Below are 20,320 nucleotides of genomic sequence, written 5' to 3' on the forward strand. Positions count from 1 at the left end.
CTAAATTCCGTGACATCCTGTAAATTCTATTTTTATGTTGATTCTGTGATCATAAGGCCCTGAGGTTTGATCATTTGTGAGCACTAGCACTAGTGATGGTTGAGCACACACACGCATTCACAGCTCCAGTAATCCCACAGTGCCGTGGTCCCCAGAGTGACCTGCGAGCTGTAATCCAATCAGGATCTGTGCGATTATGTGCGCTGGGAGGGAGTGGACAGGAAACAGAGATGCTTCTAGATCCGAAATGTCATGCATGGATCGGCTTACCACGTCAGCAGCACCTCGCCGGCGTCTGTCTGCAGCATCAGATGTGCTTCTGATCTGCTTAATGACTCACCGCAGTCCGGTTGATCTGCATTATGAGGGATCATAATATTCCACATGCACTTGCAGTTGCATTGCATGCAGTGAAATGCAAACTCGTGGCAGGCAACAAACACTTGTGTTTTACACTGTGCACTGAGATTGATTGACACCTTCAGTGGTGTCAGTGGGTTGATGAGGGCGTAACAGGACACCAGTTCATTCTTTGGAAACACACACCACAACACACCCAACTTCCTCCCAAAGTGTTGCATTCTTCCTGCTGCAGGGCCGCAGCCGTGTGTCCATGTGTGCGTGTGTGTGTGTGCGGGCCGAAAGCATTCCTTCGCTCACGTGTCTGATGTGTGCATTGGGTTGCAGATCCCACACAGATTTTTGCGCTGAACCCACCCTGCCCCACCGGCTGCTGAATATTACGCTCTATTGTTCTGCATCTGATCCCAGAGCAGCTGGAGAGCAACTTAGATCTGCTTGTCTGTGTGCAATGACGTGTTGTGAAAATGCAGAGCACCATGTGTGCATGCACTTACAACGCATATCGAGATTCTCCATCTGTGTTTGTTTTATTTTACACTGCAAAAGTGCCAGCGAAGCGCTTCTGAAGTGGCATTTGCACAGATGTTTAATACTGCTCAGCAGTGGCATAAATGCATTTACACAGCAATTGCAACTGTAACCGTGATCCCAGGTAACAAATTTAGGTGTTTTAAAATGTTCCTAAAATATTGAAATACCCAGTTTTCTTGTTGTGATTATAGTGTTGTTTAAAGGTTAGAAAAATGCTTATTAGAACATTCATCTTCACATAGCGTAAGGACATTCCAAGAATGTTGTCTCAATGTTATGACCACGTACACTACTGCTCAAACGTTTGGGATCAGTAAGACTTGTAATGTTTTTTAAAGAAGTCTCTTATGCTCATCAAGGCTGCATTTATTCAGCATCAAAAATACAGAAAAAAAACAGTAATATTGCAAAATGTTCTTACAATATAAAATAATGTTTTTTATTTCTAACCCTTTAAAATATAATTTATTATTTATTGATTTAATGATGCGTGTGTGTCTGTTTGCCTGTTTGAAAAGTTGTGACAGAAAAGGTGACATTCTAGATAAAGTTTGAAGGGAGTTACGTCTGTGTTAATGCTATTGAGTAGGGTAACATGCAGTGGTGTACAGTGCCTATATATACTCATTTCTTATCAGTCGGTTTTGTGTATACCCACTTCTAAATCCCCTCTGATGTGCATAATGCAGTAGTGTCCTGCATTAGCCAAAATCATGACAGGCCACCATTTCTAATTAAATCGTATGTAAACGAATGCAAATATTCGCTCAAATCACCCAGTAAAGACTGTAAGGACCGGGGCACCGGCTTCCTTTGAAATATGTTTGATGATTGCGCCTGATGTGCCCGCGCCCGCTTTGTCCGCGCCCGCACCAGATTTGTTGCCTGTTCATGCGCGAGAGCATGTCAAGGGATGCACGCCGAGTATTAACATAAGAATTATTATTGATTACCAATCTGAATCAGTACATTATAATGAAAACAATACATTAAAAATTTAAATAATTAGATTTTTATGATCAGAAATTTCTTAAACTGGGTGAGCCCCTGTAAACTTTTGGCCAAGGATCCAGTAGGCGTTCAAACACCCAACTGATTTCATCAGAGATTGCGGAGAGTCACGTCCAGATGTCAGTTCACGTTATTCTTTTTAGTGTGGATTTGGCTTAAAAGCACGATTGATTATAAGCTTATATAAGTGTGCAGGGATGTGCAGATCAGCTGAAACTGCTGTTAAAAATGAACCATCCATTAATCATATCACCATGCAAAAATAAGAATTAGAATAATTGTAAATGGTGATTAAATGCGATGCGGTCGAAAATTTGGGTGCACCTAACTTTTGTGCTGGTGCACCTAAGAAAAAAAGTTAGGCACACCAGTGCAACCAGTGCAAAAAGTTAGTCTAGAGCCCTGTTTTGTGATAACATTTATATAACTTTTAAAAAATGTTAGTGAAAGTTGTGAGAACTTGAACTTTAGTCAAGTAAGGAGTAAGGAGCCCTTTGTATTATTGTTGCCCATTTAATATGAAATATGTTCTGTTGTTTTTGTTTTGTGCATTTTATTAAATTTTATTTGGTTTTAATATTCAGTGTTCATTTTTCTTGTAGCGCAAATTGCAAACACAGTGTATTTCTTAATAACATGATGTCTCTGTCTGGATGAGCTCACATTTATATTAAACAACAGTAACCAGGTTTTCCTTTTGATAAAAGTGACATTATCACATAATTTATGCACATGGAACCACCATCTCCAGGTCATATTTTATGCATCACTGAAAGAATGCAAATTGCAATGATGCGATGTAAAAATGTGTCAGAATAAACATGTGTCTCTGCGATCTGACAGCTGCTCGTATCTCATTACGGCTGCAAACACATTAATCATCAGCCTCATAAATGACTAAACGACTGTCTGTGTCTCTGCAGGTGAAGCGAAGAACATCCCTCAGTATCCGGGTCCCAATAAGATGCGGGACTGTTACTGCACGGTCAACCTGGACCAGGAGGAAGTGTTTCGAACCAAAACCATAGAGAAATCCTTATGGTGAGGACACACACACATTGCACATAATTTGTTAATGAGGTGTAGCATCACTCACATGTGCATCAATCTAACAATGAACAGTCATTTAATTAAGAATAATAACACCCACAATATCTGATGTCTCCGTCCGCGGCAGTCCGTTCTACGGCGAGGACTTTTATTGTGAAATCCCACGCAGTTTCCGCCATCTGTCCTTCTACATTTTTGACAGAGACGTGTTCAGGAGGGACTCCAGCATCGGTGAGCGCGTCTTATTAATGTCTGTGTTTCAGTACAGGATGTTACATGTTTCTGACCTGTCGCCAGATGTTCAGCACTTCCTGTAATTTAATAATTTGTAAATGTGCTGTAAAAATGAAAGTACGCAAGGTTTAGGGTTAGTGTATGGATTGTTGTTTGATTACAATATTTATAACTAACTGTATATAAAACAATATAAGTCTAGGGAGTTGCACTGTTTAGAACACAAAGTAAATAAGTGTGTGTTTGTGTCCATTCAGCCAATGAAAACACAGCTTAGGCCTCAACGCCAAGTTTTCGTCCAATCACAGCAGAGATCCTACATTTAATCACACAGCTTGACCAACCAGATCGTTATGATTCATTTATGATTAACACGGCCAGAGGCAGGAGGAGGGAGAATATTTGAGAAACAACATAGAACAAAGACAGACAAAGCGTTTGAATACTAACTAACAGCTTTCTAAGAAAACACAAGGAGTGTTTGACACCAAAAACGCCAAGGAGCCAGAGTAAGACTGTGTGGTTGCTAGGTGGTTGCTAGGGTGTTCTGGTTGGTGGGGATCAGGGTTTCTCAATTCATGAGCTGGTCTGGGATCTGTGTTGTTTCTGCAGGTAAAGTGGCTGTGAAGAAGGAAGACCTGCAGAAATACCACGGTAAAGACCACTGGTTCCCGCTGCAGCCGGTCTGTGCAGATTCAGAGGTGCAGGTACGTGTTCATACACTCACGTGTGTCTCGATGTGAGCGCGCTGGTGTTTGGGTCCGGCGGATTTCAAAACAAACATGGTGTGTGTTGAGCACAAACACAAGTGAATCTGATTCACCTTGACATCCTCCAGGATCACATGACCACTGATAGCGCCTCAAACGATTTACGAGGAGATGCAGAACGTCAGCCTGTTTAGATCAGGATCACAGCAGTTTCATCGTTCGTATTTAATCGAGTTCACTTCATTTGCACGTCTGATGCACTGTAGCTCAGAGCCGAATGAGATGCTGTGCAGAAACATCTGTATGCGCCGGAGCCGCAGCGGATCCTCAGAAACACAGACGCATTCATGCAGAGCTGAGAGAGGAAGGATGTGTGTGTGTAATGAAGAGCCCTGAGTCTCTGTCCATAGAGCGCTCATTGTTGTGCCGTGTGTGAGGAAGAGCGGCCCATCCTCTTCACAAGGCTCATTTGCATATTGATGATGTCAGCTGAAGTCAGACAGAGAAACTTTGTTTCAAACAGAAAGTTTCACTGCTCAGGGGAAGAGATGTGTGCTGTCGATAAAATATCATTTTATATCACACTAACAATATATGTCTGAAAATCCAAAGGTTTTTTTAAATAACTGTAAAAATATGTATTTATTTATATAATAATAGTAATATATTAATTATTTATATTTTTCATAATTTAGTGCATTAAATTCTTCATTAATCAAAAAATGCTTGATTTCATTTGATTATTTTACTGTTAAAAGTAAAATTAAATTATTTTGTAATATTTATTTATTTATTTGATAATCAGATGTTAATTTCTATTTTTCATAATTTAGTAAATAAAATCCTTCATTAATGAAAGGTGCTTCATCTCATTTACTTATTTTACTGTAATATATATATATATATATATATATATTTATTTATTTATTTAATAATCATGTTAATTTCTATTTTTCATAATTTAGTAAATAAAGTTCTCCATTAATAAAGGATGCTTCATCTCATATTATTTTACTGTTAAAAGTACAATTAAATTAATATATATATATATATATTTTTAAAAATGAATATATAAATGAAATATATATATATAGATAGACAGATAGATAGATAGATAATATTGATTTAATAATCAAATGCTAAGTTCTATTTTTCATAATTTAGTGAATCAAATCTTTCATTAATGAAAAGCACTTCATCTCTTTGGATTATTTTGATGGACGCAAAGAACAAGATCAAATAATTCTCATAAATCAAATGAATCGGATTCACGTTATGAAACGCTCAAATTCAAAACTAAAGACTCAAAACGGAAATGTTGTTTCAAATTGAGAAAGTTTCATTTCTCAGAAGAAGAGCTGTGCGCTGTCGCTAAAATATTCTATATTGCAGTAACTTCTGGGTGTTTTAATGAAAATATCTGAAAATTTTATTAAAAAACAATGTTTGTATTTTTAAAAAATGTTTATTTAATAATCATGATTTAATGTCTATTTTTGATAATCCACTGAATTAAATCTTTTTCCTCATTCAATTTTTATGTTAATGGACACAAAGAACAAGCTCAAATAATTCATATCAAATTAATTACATTCACACTATCAAACACTTCAAGTCAAATGTAAACACTCAAAACCAAGAAACAATGTTTTAACTAGAGAAAATAAATTCGTAGAAAAAATATAATATAGTTTTATGTAATAATAATAATAATAATAATAATTTTATATCTAATTGTTTAATGCTTTTTTAATTGTAAAATATATATATTATGTAAAAAACATATGTATGTGTGTGGGTTTGTGTGTGTGTGTGTATTACATTATTATATTGACACATTTCTATCGGTATGTGCCGTAGTACCACCCACCCCGAGTGTTTTCGGTGTGTCGGTTCACGTGTGCCGCCTGTGAGTCATCGGCAGCCCGATCCCAGCACAGCCTCATGGGAGCCTGCAGCGCTTGTGTTTTCATTGGTTTCTCACGCTCTGCTCCTCCGTCTCTCGTGCTCCCTCTCTTCGGGTGGCGGGTGTAACCATGGTAACGCTGCTCTCTCTCTCCTCCGCAGGGAAAGGTTCACCTGGAGCTGCGTCTCAGTGAGGTCATCACAGACAGCGGAGTCATCTGCCATAAGCTGGCAACAAGGTGAGGCAGCCAATCACAAGTTCCAATCAGCCCCCCGTCAGCCAATCAGAGCTCAGCCCTTGTGTCTTATCAGATTCACGTCTTGAAGGATCAGAGCATGTATAACAGGGTGATTCTTCATGTACGTGTGGCGTTCGTCATCCAGCAGCCTACTGATTATAAGCTATTTCATATTCAGAGTCATAGAGACGCTTCTGACTCAGGCAATCATGTGAGTTTGGGGGCGGGACTTTCTGACCGCTTGACCAGTGACTGCCGAGTGTTTGGAAACATGTTCGGAAACAGTCATTATCGTTGTAGTTGTGTTTGATTGAACAGAAAACACACCCTGCAGCTCTAGCAGTATTTTTAGCAGTGATGCATTAAAGAGGGTTTCATCATGCTGACAGTCTAATAGTTCCCCTGCCAGATATTGTTTTTGTGGTTCTTCAGCTTTAAAGCCTGTAACCAGACCTTCAGCAGTGAACTTCAACACGCCTGTTATTTGTTGTCTAAAGGATGCCACTTTCTGTCCATGTTGCAAACAAACACTTCTGATTACAAAAGCTTTCCTTAAAGGGACAGTTCACCCAAAAATACACATTTTGTCATAATTTAATCACCTTTGTGTTGTTCCAAACCTGTATGACTTTCATTGTTCTGCTGAACTCAAAAGACGACATTCTGAAGAACGTGGGGAGCCAAACACTTGACGGTAGCCGTTGACTTCTAGAGCAGTTTTTTTCATACTATGTAAACCAGTGGCTACCAGGAACTGTTTGGTTACCAGCAGCTCAGTTGTAACTTGTTTCAGATTATTTTGGACCATGAAAAAAAAGCAAAATCAGGTAATAGTGTTATAGTCAGACAATGTAAGTCACTTAATATTAATTTCTTGTTTATTTAGCTGCTGTATTAAATCAATATCTCATTTACAATCTCCCTTAAAAATCATTAAAGCTGTCACTCGTCTTAGTTCATGGCGAACTCACAAAGTTGTATTATAATCAACAAAGTTCTCTACACTGCACAATCAGTCTCTTTTTTACACTCTCTCTACACGTTGTTTATGAAACTGTGTCTGTGATATGTGATATGTTACTCAGCGTTGCAAAAACACATAGAAACATTTGAAGCTCCCTCAGCGCAAACACAAATACGCTGATCGCAGTAGTTTTCAGTCGCGAATGCCACTGAAATGTTCGCACTGTAGAGCCCTGGTAGAAATGACAGGAACCGCTTTCTCCTTGAAGATCGTTGATAGACTGATACCAGCTATCGGGGAATGTTCTCAGAACGTTGTGGCAAGGTTCTTTAAGAGACAAAAAAAACTTCTTCTAGTAATGTTATTAGAATGTGCATTCAGAGTTGTCTGGTATTTAATAATGTTCTCAAAATGTTATCATTCATGGAACTTTCCACATTGTTTAAACATTTAAAGAGTGTTTAGTTGTCCAGATACATTGTCTAGATACATTCAAATATCGTTTAAATGTATCCAGTTGTTTCGGAATCTTCAGAGAACATTCAAAAGTAACATTCTCATAATATATGTAATATTTGCAAATAGATCAAATGGAACGTTCCCTTAACATGCGCACAGCCATGAAAAAAACGTTATAAAAATTGTTTTAGAGAATGTTCAGAGATAATGTTTATTATAACTTAATGAAAACATTAACAAAAGATTCTTAGAACATATTTTTGGAATGATTATAATTGCCATCACATCAGCATTTGATTCTAGGGTTGTGTAATGGATGCGATTGAATTTGCTTTAGTTCCCTACAGAAACCGCTGTGAAAATGAGAACGAGAGCATGAGATTCTCAGTCTAATGAGTTATTTGCTGTTGTTTATTCATCTTCATTTGTGTCTTCAGGACCAGCGGCAGAAATGGCTCTTTCCATCTCACTTTCCATCTTCATTTTCGTCTTAATTTTCTCGCTATATTTGCACTGAGTTTGTCACTCTTAGCTCTCATCATCCTGAATGAATGATCTGTGTGTTTCGTGGGTTTTTAGATCTTGTTTTCTTTTTCATCACATCATTTCTGTAGCTCAAACAGTACAGTTTGGCTCGTAACACCATGCTCATGGGTTCGATTCCCAAGGAATGCATGCTTTAATCCAATGTCACTTTGACTTAGCGTGCATGTGATGATCACCCAAACCACCGTCATTTGCTTTTGAGTGTCCATTAGCATGCATCTCAATCGGTGCTTGATGTTTAATGAGGTGTTGTTGCGTGCAGTGATGTTGCATACTGTGCGTAGTGTGTGTTCTGCAGCAATACTGTGGTAGTGCGGCGTAACCAGTGTCTGCCTCTTTACTGAAATATATTTCTGCATCACAGATCAAGCTCTCTGATTCGCTGCACACTTACTGTGTGGTTTGATGCTTTGATTAGAAGCTGACGCTTTATTTAAGGAGACAAGAGAAGCGCAACACTCAGACTGAGAGTGAATAAGTGAACTAATGTCTCCTGCCTGTGTGTGTGTGTGTGTGTGTGTGCACTCGACTTCACATATCTATAGCTGCATGAATGCATTTGTGCTGTCAGATATAGATTCCATATGCTTTCACAGCATCAGTGGGTCCATGCCTGGACAGTTTCCCACACTGGAGCACTCTGGGTAATGAGCTTAGTGTCACAGTGAGCAGCGCTCTCATTCACAGGATATTTATGCAGCTTCCATTTTAAGACACAGCGAGGATGACGTCTCCATACACACACACACACACACACACTGATTCATTCAGTGCTGCGCTGCTGTGATTCTGCTGTATGAGACTTTGACACAGGAACGTTTTTATAATCTTAGATAAAGCAGGAAATGCAGAACGTATTACACAACATGTTATTATGACTGCAAAACATACTGGTGTCCTTATGTGTGATGGTCACTATTGGCATGTTTAAATGGTTAATGATTAATTGGATTAATTCGTCTAAGTTCACTAAAGTTATTTAGATTTGTATGTCTAAAATTATAAAATAAATATTTATATTTTATATGATTTTATTTGCGATATTTTATTAACCCATGTGCTGCCTTTTGGACATTTTTGTCAGTTTTGTTTTTTTGATCATTTGCCTGTGTTATTGACAGGTGCATAAATTGTGTATTTTTATTGGAATTTTACTATTTCACCCCCATTTCCTTTAATAAATCTATTTTGCACTAGGTATAAAAAATAGTTCCTCTCAGGACCTTAAGGACAAAAATGTCCCTATTGAAACCCATTAAAACTGATATTTTTAATCACAGTGCCATTTAACTGTAAAAAGATGCAGTGTTTGTTAATAGACTTTCATTTTGTTGGCAAGGCTTTAAAATTACCAGATGGTGCCATTTACCTATAAAGCAAATACTCACTTTATTCCTGTTTTCAGCTTCTGCATATTATACAGCCAATTGGATAAATAATGCAGCTATAATTGTGTGGGTGTGTTGGTATGGATGTCAGAGTGTGGTTTGTATGTGTGTCATAAAAAAATTGTGTATGTGTGCTTGTAATATTTGAGAGAGAAAAACTACTGCAAATCACAAATCCAACTGCTGTGTGCACCAGTGGAGTTTTGCTGGCGTCTAATGGGGGGAAATCTGGCACTGCACCCAATCAGAATCTTACTGAAAGCTCATTTTTTGAGATATCAACCTCAAATATGTAACACTACTTTTTTATATTCATGGCTTTGATTTTCTAGCAAGTTTAGAGTTTAACATGTTTCATAAAATATATATTTTATATAAAATATTGTTCATAAAGCATTTTTATAAACTTAAACCTCTATAACTTGTTTTTAGTTTCACTTTTTGAACTTTTTCTACTTCAGCAATAATCTTCCATGGGTCTTCTTTTTTTTTTTTTTATGTGTAACTTATGTGTAACTTTTTTCACAAGGGTTAAATGGAGATTTTATATAAAATGTTTTTACGTTTAGTATTATTATTTAAATTGTGATTAATGATTAATTAAAATTAATTAATTTAATTGTGATTAATTAAAATGTCTAGCAGTGCAAACTTAATTTGTGTATTTTTGGTCACTACGGGTTCCCATGGCTCCTTAAAATCCTTGAAAGTTTGTGAATCTGAAAAAAAAAGTCAAGGCCCTGGAAAGTTTTTGAAAATAAACATGCATAGACACAGGTCCTTGAAAGTGCTTGAATTTATTTTATGCAAGATTTTTTCTGGAAAAATGTATATATTATTCCCACCGGTCCACTAATGTGTTATTTCGCCAACACTTCGTGCCCTATGCATACTAGCTTGCTTGATTTACGTTACACGAGCCTAAGGTCTTTTCAATAAAATCCATGCAAAAGTTCGTATCAGATCATTTTAGAATACAGCATAAGATGTACAGAGTATTCTTTAGTTTTATGCAAAACAGAAATGCAACAAATAGAATATCAGATCTCTCATATGGCCAAAAATAAATGCAAAAAAGCTTATTTGCATAGTTGTGTTTGACACATGAAAACTGTAACAATGTGTCTTACAAAGTAACACAATGTAACTTTGCTCTCTTGAAATGTGTCCCCACATTTAGTCCTTGAATTTAAGGATATTGGACCTTGAAAGGTCCTTGAATTTGAAGCTAACCGAGTTGTGGGAACCCTGACTGACGGTCAAATAAGGACAGCAACTCAATCCTCAGTATATATGAGCATGATGCGTTAACTGCGACGCCACGGCTTTGATCGCTTGAGTGTCCGAAAGCTTCATTGGACACATGCAGTAGGTCTCAGTCAGTTTTAGCTCAGCGCTGGACGTCACGGCGGGTGTATTTATGGGCAGCTGTATGACCAGGCCAGACGCAGCATTATATAAACAGGCTTAACACACAGGAAGTGCCCTGGAAGGATCGGATGGTATTAGAGATGCTGTAAATCCTGTTCATTCATCAGCATCAGACCCACATTCACACTCACAGCCTGGCACTGCTGCATGTACACATCCACATATAGATAGAATAGCACTGTATGTGTATTTATGTGATGTGAATCTGCTTTGAGTGTTTGTCTGTGTAACTCGCTGATGATGTCATTTGTGTCTGAACACGACGGAGCTCGACTCTGATTGGACGTGGACGTGACATCATGTTGCGTAGCTGCGGATTGTTTTGAGGATGTTTGTGATGTGCTGACATTATAAAATTATTTACAAAAAGAAAGATTATATTTTTTACGCTTTCCATGAATGCAAAAATTATTATTATTATTTTAGATATAATCAAATGGTGGTGATTTGAGATTTTGTGTGTGAAGCTCATAATGGTTTTCCTTGCGCAGGGTTCTGGAGTGTCAGGATCTGCCCATAGTGAATGGCCAGTGTGATCCGTACGCTGCCGTCTCGTTACTCGGCCCCTCCAGGTGAGATCAAACCTGAAAGCATCGCCGCTCATCCAGTTTACAAGTGCTGATTAAGCCTGTCCAATGGAGGACAGCAGTTCAGGGCTTAGCGTGTGTCCTCAGAGAAATAAACGCATGCTTGCGTTCACCTCAGGACTACATGCATTGCTTTAGAAATGAATGAAATATGAGAAATTTAGTATTTCCCTGAGATGAACCACACCTATTGAAGCCCTATTATGAACACTTTACACATAGTCAAAACATAAGATTTTTAAATGTTTTTTAAAAGATGTATTTTATTAAAAAAAACTGTACAATTGTGAAATATTATTGTAATTTAAAACAGCTGTTTTCTATGTGAATATCTGTTAAACTGTAATTTATTTCTATGATGTGCAGCTGAATTTTCAGCATCATTACTCCAGTCTTCAGCATCACACAATCCTTCAGAAATCATTCTAATATACTGATTTGCTGCTCGACAAACATTTCTGATTATTAGCAATGTTGAAAACAGTTGTGCTGCACAATATTTTTGTGCAAACAGTGATACGTTTTATTTTTCAGTAGAAAGTTCAAAAGAACAGCATTTATTTGAAATAGAAATTCTTTGTAACATTATAAATGATTGTCACTTTTGAGTAATTTAGATCAATTTAATATTAATTTCTTTAAAAACAAATCTTTTTTGACCCCCAGTGACTCTTTTCAAGGTTCCTGTTGCTGTTGTCCCCTGAAATAGCTGCTGATCTATTATGTGAGTGAGACATAACGTAGCGTAACGTTAATGCATCTCTCACTCCTCACAGGTCAGAAGCCAAGAAGACGAAGGTCAAACGAAAAACCAACAATCCTCAGTTTGATGAGGTCTTCTTCTTTGAGGTAGGAGCTCATTGTCCTGTCCGAGGATGCGTGTGACGTGTGTTTTCAGCTTTATAATTAAATGACGTGACACTTAATTAAAGACTTACAAAGGCTCATTCACAACATGTTGAACCTGCGTCACTGATTCACTTAAAACTACCAGCTAGAAAGAGTTTGCATGACGTCTGCTCCTGACTTTTGTGTTTTTAGCATTTTATTTATTCAGCCTTCACATTAGTGTTTAACAATTGTGTTAGGTGATTTCTGAAAACAAGTCAAAATTGCATTAAAAAGTATTGTTGCCTTCAGAATTAATGTAAAATACTGGTAAATAAAATTAAATTTTAAACAGGCATTTTGGTTCCTCGGACTCCAAAATAAATTATTTAAACTTAACAGTATTCACAACCATAAAACTAAAGTTTAAACTCAAATTTAAACCGTGAAAAACTATTTTATTATTTGAATTAAACTAAATGTTCACTAAAATAATATATATATGTATTCAGATCTGATAATTGCCAAAGAAACTTTTATAATTTTAATTGAGTTTTAATTGAGTTTTTTACTTGGTGTTCTAAAATAACAAAAAGTAAAACTGAAATAAAAGTAAATAAAAACTATATAAATATGTATATTATATATTAGTGCTGTCAAACGATTAATCCAAAATAAGTTTTTGTTTATGTAAAACTTTTATTTTGGTTGCAGTTAATCAAAATTAAGCATTTGACAGCACTACGTTTATATTTATATTTATTATTTATAGTTTTCATTTACATTTATTCCAGTTTATTTATTTTCAGACGTTTTAAAGTTTTAAAATATTTTCAGCCAAAGAAACATTTCTTTTATTTTAATAAATAAAAAAGTGTAACTTGGTGTCCTTAAATAACTAAAACTGAAATAAAAGCAAAATATATATATATATAGAAACAAATAAAAAATTCACAAAAATGTCACTACAATTAAAATGGGAAATATTAAAATAGAAATTGATTCAGTGCTGATACTTGTTTCAAATAAATATGATTTCATCACACATGTACACGTAAATCTTTTGAGCAGAAACTACACAGTGAAAGCATGAAATATTACTTTTAATAAAGATCAAATGAAGTCTTGAGAGAGATAGGATGTTCAGGATGAATCATCTGCTGCTCATGATGTTTACTTTCTAGTTTAGAGGGAAGCGTTTACTATGGAAATAGATCATATCTGAGCTTTCAGGTGTTTATAGTTGAAGCAGATGCTGGCGGACGGCGGTTTCTCACTTTAACACTTTCCACACCCTTCGGCCGTGCAGATCTCTGCTCTAAATCATGCAGCAGCACTAGTGATCGTCTCCACTAACCCTGCCGTTCTCATATTGTAATCTGTGGTTTACTGCGGTAAAGGTGAGAGCGTCCACACCCTGCACAGTGATCCGTGCATTTCCCGAGGGTTTAGCGTTCATGTCATTAGATGTGAACAGCTGTTTTCTCTCTGTTTCTCTCACACACACACGAGGACGACGAGACAAGAGTGTGATTGATTGTGAGACACACAATCCGCTCCATTTAACTCTCAGCCCTCGCGGCCGCAGTCTTTCCCTCCCACACTGGACACGCATCTTCATCATCATCAGCAGCAGCAGCAGCAGCTCAGTGTGAAATGAATTTTCTCACCAAGCACACATTATTCGCTCATGATCAGACAGGAAGTGTGTCTCTGGAGGGTCCGCCTGTATTTATAGAAACGTGCCTGTTTAACTGACCCGCCTTGTCGCTTAACCGTGTCTAACCTGATTAGTCAAGCGGTTTGTTGTGTTTCAGTTGGTTTATTCAAACAGGAACTCAGAGGGTGATACGGCAAAAAAAAAGAATATGTTTGACCAATTCAAGATAACAGTTTCGTTTCTTTTCGTAAAACGCCACTATAGCAAGATTCTGTTATCTCATCATCTCATTAAAATCTTGCAAAACCATCTGTTTTTTTAAGTTTCAAAAGTTCCATATATTTTTAGTAATTTAACTTACACTTACTTTATTTTAGTTAATTAGTTGGCAAGGCAAATTTCTAATTTCATCTGATTTCATTTATTTATTTATTTTTGCTATTTTAGTATTATTTATAATACCAGTATATATATAATTGTATATTTTGAATTAGCTTGTATTTTTATATTTTTTATTTTAATTTTGGTTTAGGTTTTAGTAATTATGTTCTTATTTATTGTAATTGTTGTCACATTATTTAATTTTTTTTTAAAGTTTAGCTCATTTGTATTTCGGTGTAGAATTTTAGCACTTCATCTTAAATTTAGTTTGTTTCGGTTAGTTCGCTGCCAAGGCAACATTTCTATGTTTCGTTTCTAACTTTATATATGAAGATATATGAAAACGCAACTATAGCATGATTCCGTTAACGTCATCTTCATTTAAAACTTGCAAACCATCTGTTTTTGTGGTTTCAAAAGTTCCATTTATTTTTACTAATTTAACTAATTTTAGTAATTTATATTTTATATTTCAGTTATCAAAAATTAATTTTAAATGATGTTTTAGTTTACAATAACTATTCAACTTAAAAACCCAACTACATGATTGAAGTAGTATTATATTTATTAAAAACCATTTTAGTCTAAGATTTATTTATTTGTTTATGTGTAATTTAAGGTAACAGTTTTTCATCTGATATTTATATTTTATTTTTTATTTCAATTACCAAAATAATTTTTAATAGGTTTTAGTTTACAATAACTAACAAGTCAACTTAAAAACTACAAAACTGGGTTAAACAGCTGGTTAAATAAAGTTGCATTTAACATGGTGTAAATGTAAAACAAACGACTTAAATATCCGTGCAGAAATGATGCATGAAACATAAAGACAAATATTGTGCTTAAACATCTTGTATATGTTTAGAAATAATACAAAATAAGAAAAATGCTAAATATTTCTTAGCCGGAATGTAGACATTCAGTTTCTCGAGGTCAACTCAGAAAGTCAAGACGATTTAAACTCAAAATGACTGACAGTTTAACAGCTGCAGCACATGATTATATTAGCAGTATCATTTCAATCATCAGACATACAGTAGTAGTTCTGCACAGCTTTCTGCTTTACCATTGCTTTTCTATGTAAACATGTACTTGATGGGCATTTTTGACGCGTGTCACTCATAAAACGCCGTCTAAAAATGTGCCGCTCGAGTTAAAGAAGCTCAGCTGGCGTCTCATAACTTTGTGTTTTTCCCTCATCTGGTGTTGTTCAGCACAAACACATTTAGTGTGAATATCAGCACCAGTGATGTGTTCTGCGTTACGCTCCTTCATAGAGCACGACAGATCTCGGAAAACATTACGTTCGAATGAATCAGTGAAATCTGATGTTATGAATGCATGTGTTCAGGTAGTGATCATCAGTGTTTCATCTCACAGGTGACCAAACCGCTGAGCTACACCAAACGCCAGTTTGACGTGGAAGAGGACGACGTGGATAAGCTCGCGCTCAAGTGAGTGTGTGTGAGTGTGAGATTCTCAGAAGTGGCCTGTGTTTACACTGACCGGATGACGTAACTGACTGTTACTATAAACTGCCCACAAACAAACCTGGTGCGTTACGGTCTGTTTATGAGTCACATTCGTAGCGTATTTCAACATTCACAGTAGTTTAATTGAGCGGCTTTGTGCATCATGAGTTTGATGTGACGCTGAACAAGGAGTGATGTTTGTAAACACCGTCAGACGCATGAGAACATGCGGCGACTGCAGCAGCTGTGCGGTTTGATCACAGGAACCCGGTGTGTGTCGCATCGGCACACGGATAACAGCAGTCATCGAGTTTGGCACCGTATAATTTCCTTTTGTCGTTTGAGTTGTTTTGCAGTCTGTACTCAGTGAGGACGTCGTTCTCACCCCAAACGTTGAAGGAAAGGGGAATATGTGCCATTAACAGTGTTATTTTAGTATTATTATTCAGATTCTATTATCATTTTTATTATTGTTTTGAATCTGTTTTTATTTTTGTATTTTCCATTTTAAAGTTTTGCTAATTCCATTTTTTTTTTGTGTCATTTTTTTTAATTGTTTTTTTTTTTTTTTTTTACATATATCTACATACCATAGTGTTTATTTATTCTTATTTATTTATTCAGTTTATTCAAAAATCAGGTTTTTTATTATGTTATCATTTTTTTATTGTGTTAGCTGTATTTTTTTCAGTTATTTTTACTTAATCAAAATAACCCAACTGCAGTTTGATTGAGATTATTGGAATGCACAATTAACAAACATGATTTTTGAAAATTGTTCTAATTGTGTATTTGTTATAATTGTTATAATTGAACATTTTAACAGCTGTGGTGCTAGTAATCTGTAATGTCTGTTCTCAGGGTGGATCTGTGGAACGCCAGCAATCTGAAGTTCGGAGACGAGTTTCTGGGAGAGGTACGGGTGCCGCTGAAGGTGCTGGGACAGTCGGGTGTTCATGACGCATGGTACGGCCCTCGTCACGCGTCTTCTGTCTGAAGTGACTTGTGTTTTTATAGGGCAGGAGCTCACCGTCCGCTCTCTTACAGGTACTTCCTGCAGCCCAGAGATAACGGCAATAAATCGGTGAAAGCCGATGAGCTGGGCTCGTTACGACTCAACATCGTTTACACGGAGGACCACGTGTTCCCCACGGAGCATTATAACCCGCTCCGAGACCTGCTGCTGCAGTCGGCGCACGTCGAGGTCAGTGAGGTCACACATGTGACCCTGGACTACAAAACCAGTCATAAGGGTCAAGTTTTAGAAATTGAGATGTATACATTATCTGTAAACTTTCCATTGATGTATGGATTGTTAGGATAGGATATCTAGCCGAAATACAATTATTTGAAAATCTGCAATCTGAAGGTGCAAAAAAATCAAAATATTGTGAAAATCACCTTTAAAGTTGTCCAAATGAAGTTCTTAGCAATGCATATTACTAATCAAAAATTAAGTTTTGATATATTTACAGTAGGAAATTTACAAAATATCCTCATGGGATACTGTTGCAACTGTTACTGTTAGAAATTCTGAATTATAATGTTTATTAATATTTTAATTAGCTTTTAATTTTAGATTTTCAGTTTTAGTGATTTTGTTATGTGCTTCTGCGTTTTGTTATTTTTATTTTGTAATATTTCTATATAGCTTTAATTAATTACATTTTTTTCAGTTTTAGTTTTAAAAATGTTAATATTTTAAGGCAACGTTTCACATTTTTATTTATTTATTTGTTTTTATTTATTTAATATATTTATAATATTTATTTTATTTATAATTTATCTAATATATATATATATGAAATATATTTTTTCAGCTTGATTTCAATAACAATAACAATAACAATAACAACACTGTAAAGATTTTTTAAAAAACAATCATTATTTAGTTTTTAAATAATGCAAACACTTGAGGCCCAAAAAAGAAAACAAAAATGTGCTGAATTAAAATTAATAAATGTATAGAGAGTCAGTGACAAATGTCCCTAATAATTAAAGTAATATATATATATATGTCATTTTTATTAGTTTTTAAAAAAAATACTTTTTCTTTCTCTTTCCATATTTATTTTTCTTTAACTTACAGTGTTTTTCAGTATGTTGATAGGGCAGCATTTTTTAAATTTTAGCTTTTCATCTAGTATTTATATTTTTAGATGTTTCAGCTTGATTTTAGTTATCCCAAATTTTTCTCATTACTTTTAGTTTTATAGTTTTATTTTTCATTAGCAGTTGTATGGTCTCTCAAGCAGCTAAAAAGCAGCTATATACTGTACAATAAATGTAGATTTAAGATGAATTTGTTTTTTAGTAATGTAATGATAGACGAGTCAAAAGATCACACTGGTGACATCCTAAAAGCATTAAAATTAAATAAATTATTTAAAATAAATAACAATGCAATACAAAAAGTGAACCGTGATCGTATTCTCATTTGATTTTCCCAAATAAATCTCAATAAATCTCTCTCGCAGCCCGTCTCGGCGTCGACGGCTCACATCTTGGGCGAGGTGTGCCGTGAGAAGCAGGAGGCGGCCGTCCCGCTGGTGCGACTCTTCCTTCACTACGGTAAAATCGTGCCTTTCCTCAGTGCCATCGCTCACGCCGAGATCAACCGCACGCAGTGAGTACAGACACACGCCGTCTTCGCTCAAACGTCTGCTCCTTCCGTTCCTCACCTTCCTCCCGCTCTTTTCCAGGGATCCCAACACCATATTCCGGGGAAACTCGCTGACGTCCAAATGCATCGATGAGACCATGAAGCTGGCGGGGATGCATTACCTGCGCGTCACGCTCAAACCCATCATCGATGAAGTGAGTAGCGCGTCTCAGTGTCTTCTGCATTATCAGCGAGTCTCGTCTCGAGCGCTGCTTCACCGTGTTGTTTTTGCGTGTAGATCTGCACTGACCACAAACCCTGCGAGATCGACCCCGTCAAGCTGAAGGAGTCTGAGAACTTGGACACCAACAGGGTGAGTGTGATGGGTTCAGGACACAGAACCACGTGGGTTCAGACCTCGTCTGTGTGAAATCGGCTGACGTGTATGTTTGTCTCCTCAGGAAAACCTGCGGCAGTACGTGGACCGGATCTTCAACGTCATCACCAGCTCGGGTGTGAGCTGCCCGACGGTCATGTGCGACATCTTCTTCTCGCTGCGAGAGTCTGCGGCGTCACGCTTTCAGGGTAAACGCTCTCGCCGTTAGATGAGTTAAAACTATCAAAACAATAGAAAGAGTGGCTCTGAAAACTCTTCCAGTGAAACAAACGTGATGTGAGTGAAAAAACGTCCCAGTTCTAGTTTGCTGGTTTGCATCCACACTGGATATGAACACAGAAGCGGATTCGGATCTCTTTTTGGTTCATTTGAGTTGTTTTACACTCTCGGTCCACTACTTTTTGAAATTTACTCAACTTGAATAATAATTACATTTTTCTCATCACTGATTTTTCCTTGACACAGTCACCTGAAATAGAATTAAACATGTAAACAAGAATTAAACATCTTTCATTAGTGTTATTTTTTTCAGTACATTTTAGACATTTTAGTGTTAGTGAATAATAACAGTTCTGTAGAGAACAAATCATTATTTTTTAATTAGAATTTATTTGTATATTTTCGGTTGTCATTTTACTTTTAGTAATTTTGTTGTTTGCTTGTTGCATTTTTATTTATTTTTTAATAATTGTATATAGCTTTAATACATTTTCCTTTCATTTATTTTTAATAATTCAAAATATTTCTATATAGCTTTATTTCTTTTTCTTTTTCTTTTTTTTTTGGTTGCAGTTTTAGTGTTAGTAATTTTAGTATTTCAACTTATTGTATAACAGTTTGTTGCTGAGGTAATATTTCTAATTTCTAATTTAAGGTTTCTCTGTAATTTTTAAATTAAGTGAATTAATTACTTTTTCCTGTACGTTTTAGACATTTTAGTATTAGTTAACAATAACCATTATTTGTGAATTAGATTTTATTTGTATATTTTCAGTTGTATTTTAGTTTTAGCTTTAGTAATTTTGTTGTTTGCTTGTTGCATTTTTATTATCATTTTTTAATAATTTTATATAGCTTTAATTAATTTTTCTTTTGTTTAATTTTAATCATTTTACATGTTTCTGTATACCTTTAATTTTTTTGCAGTTTTAGTAATTTTAGTGCTTCAACTCATTGTCTTAGTTTGTTGCTGAGGTAATATTTATAAGGTTTTCCGTTTATTACTTAAATTAAGTTAATGTATTATTTTTCTGTAAGTTTTATACAGTTTAGTATTAGTTAGCAATAACAATTCTGTAAAGGACAAATAATTATTTATGAATTAGATTATTATTTATATTTTCAGTTTATTTTTTAATATTTTAGTTTTAGTTTAAGTTTTATTAATTTTGTTGTTTGCTTGTTGCATTTTTATTATTATTATTATTTTATATAGCTTTAATTAATTTTTCTTTCAGTTTTAATGATTTTGCTACATTACCTTGTGATTTATTTTGTAGCTGAGGCAGCATTTCCAATTTCTACGTTTTTCTAAGTTTAATTTTCTCATCTAATATTTA

The 20,320-nt window shown here is 35.6% G+C and overlaps 1 protein-coding gene across 2 annotated transcripts in view; it reads left to right on the forward strand.

The window, feature by feature from the left end:
* rasa3 (RAS p21 protein activator 3) overlaps positions 1 to 20,320 on the forward strand; it is a 42,724-nt gene that overhangs the window by 13,162 nt on the left and 9,242 nt on the right. For both annotated transcript variants that reach the window (XM_051117111.1, XM_051117119.1), the window contains exons 2-14: positions 2,829 to 2,946; positions 3,083 to 3,186; positions 3,802 to 3,896; positions 5,967 to 6,043; positions 11,323 to 11,403; positions 12,195 to 12,267; positions 15,671 to 15,744; positions 16,624 to 16,728; positions 16,810 to 16,966; positions 18,240 to 18,388; positions 18,465 to 18,579; positions 18,663 to 18,737; positions 18,826 to 18,949. In XM_051117111.1, the coding sequence (XP_050973068.1) occupies positions 2,829 to 2,946; positions 3,083 to 3,186; positions 3,802 to 3,896; positions 5,967 to 6,043; positions 11,323 to 11,403; positions 12,195 to 12,267; positions 15,671 to 15,744; positions 16,624 to 16,728; positions 16,810 to 16,966; positions 18,240 to 18,388; positions 18,465 to 18,579; positions 18,663 to 18,737; positions 18,826 to 18,949 (1,347 nt within the window). The remainder of the gene's footprint in view (positions 1 to 2,828; positions 2,947 to 3,082; positions 3,187 to 3,801; positions 3,897 to 5,966; positions 6,044 to 11,322; positions 11,404 to 12,194; positions 12,268 to 15,670; positions 15,745 to 16,623; positions 16,729 to 16,809; positions 16,967 to 18,239; positions 18,389 to 18,464; positions 18,580 to 18,662; positions 18,738 to 18,825; positions 18,950 to 20,320) is intronic.

This window comes from Labeo rohita, chromosome 1 (assembly GCF_022985175.1).
Source record: "Labeo rohita strain BAU-BD-2019 chromosome 1, IGBB_LRoh.1.0, whole genome shotgun sequence".
In the NCBI taxonomy this organism is placed as follows: Eukaryota; Metazoa; Chordata; class Actinopteri; order Cypriniformes; family Cyprinidae; genus Labeo; species Labeo rohita.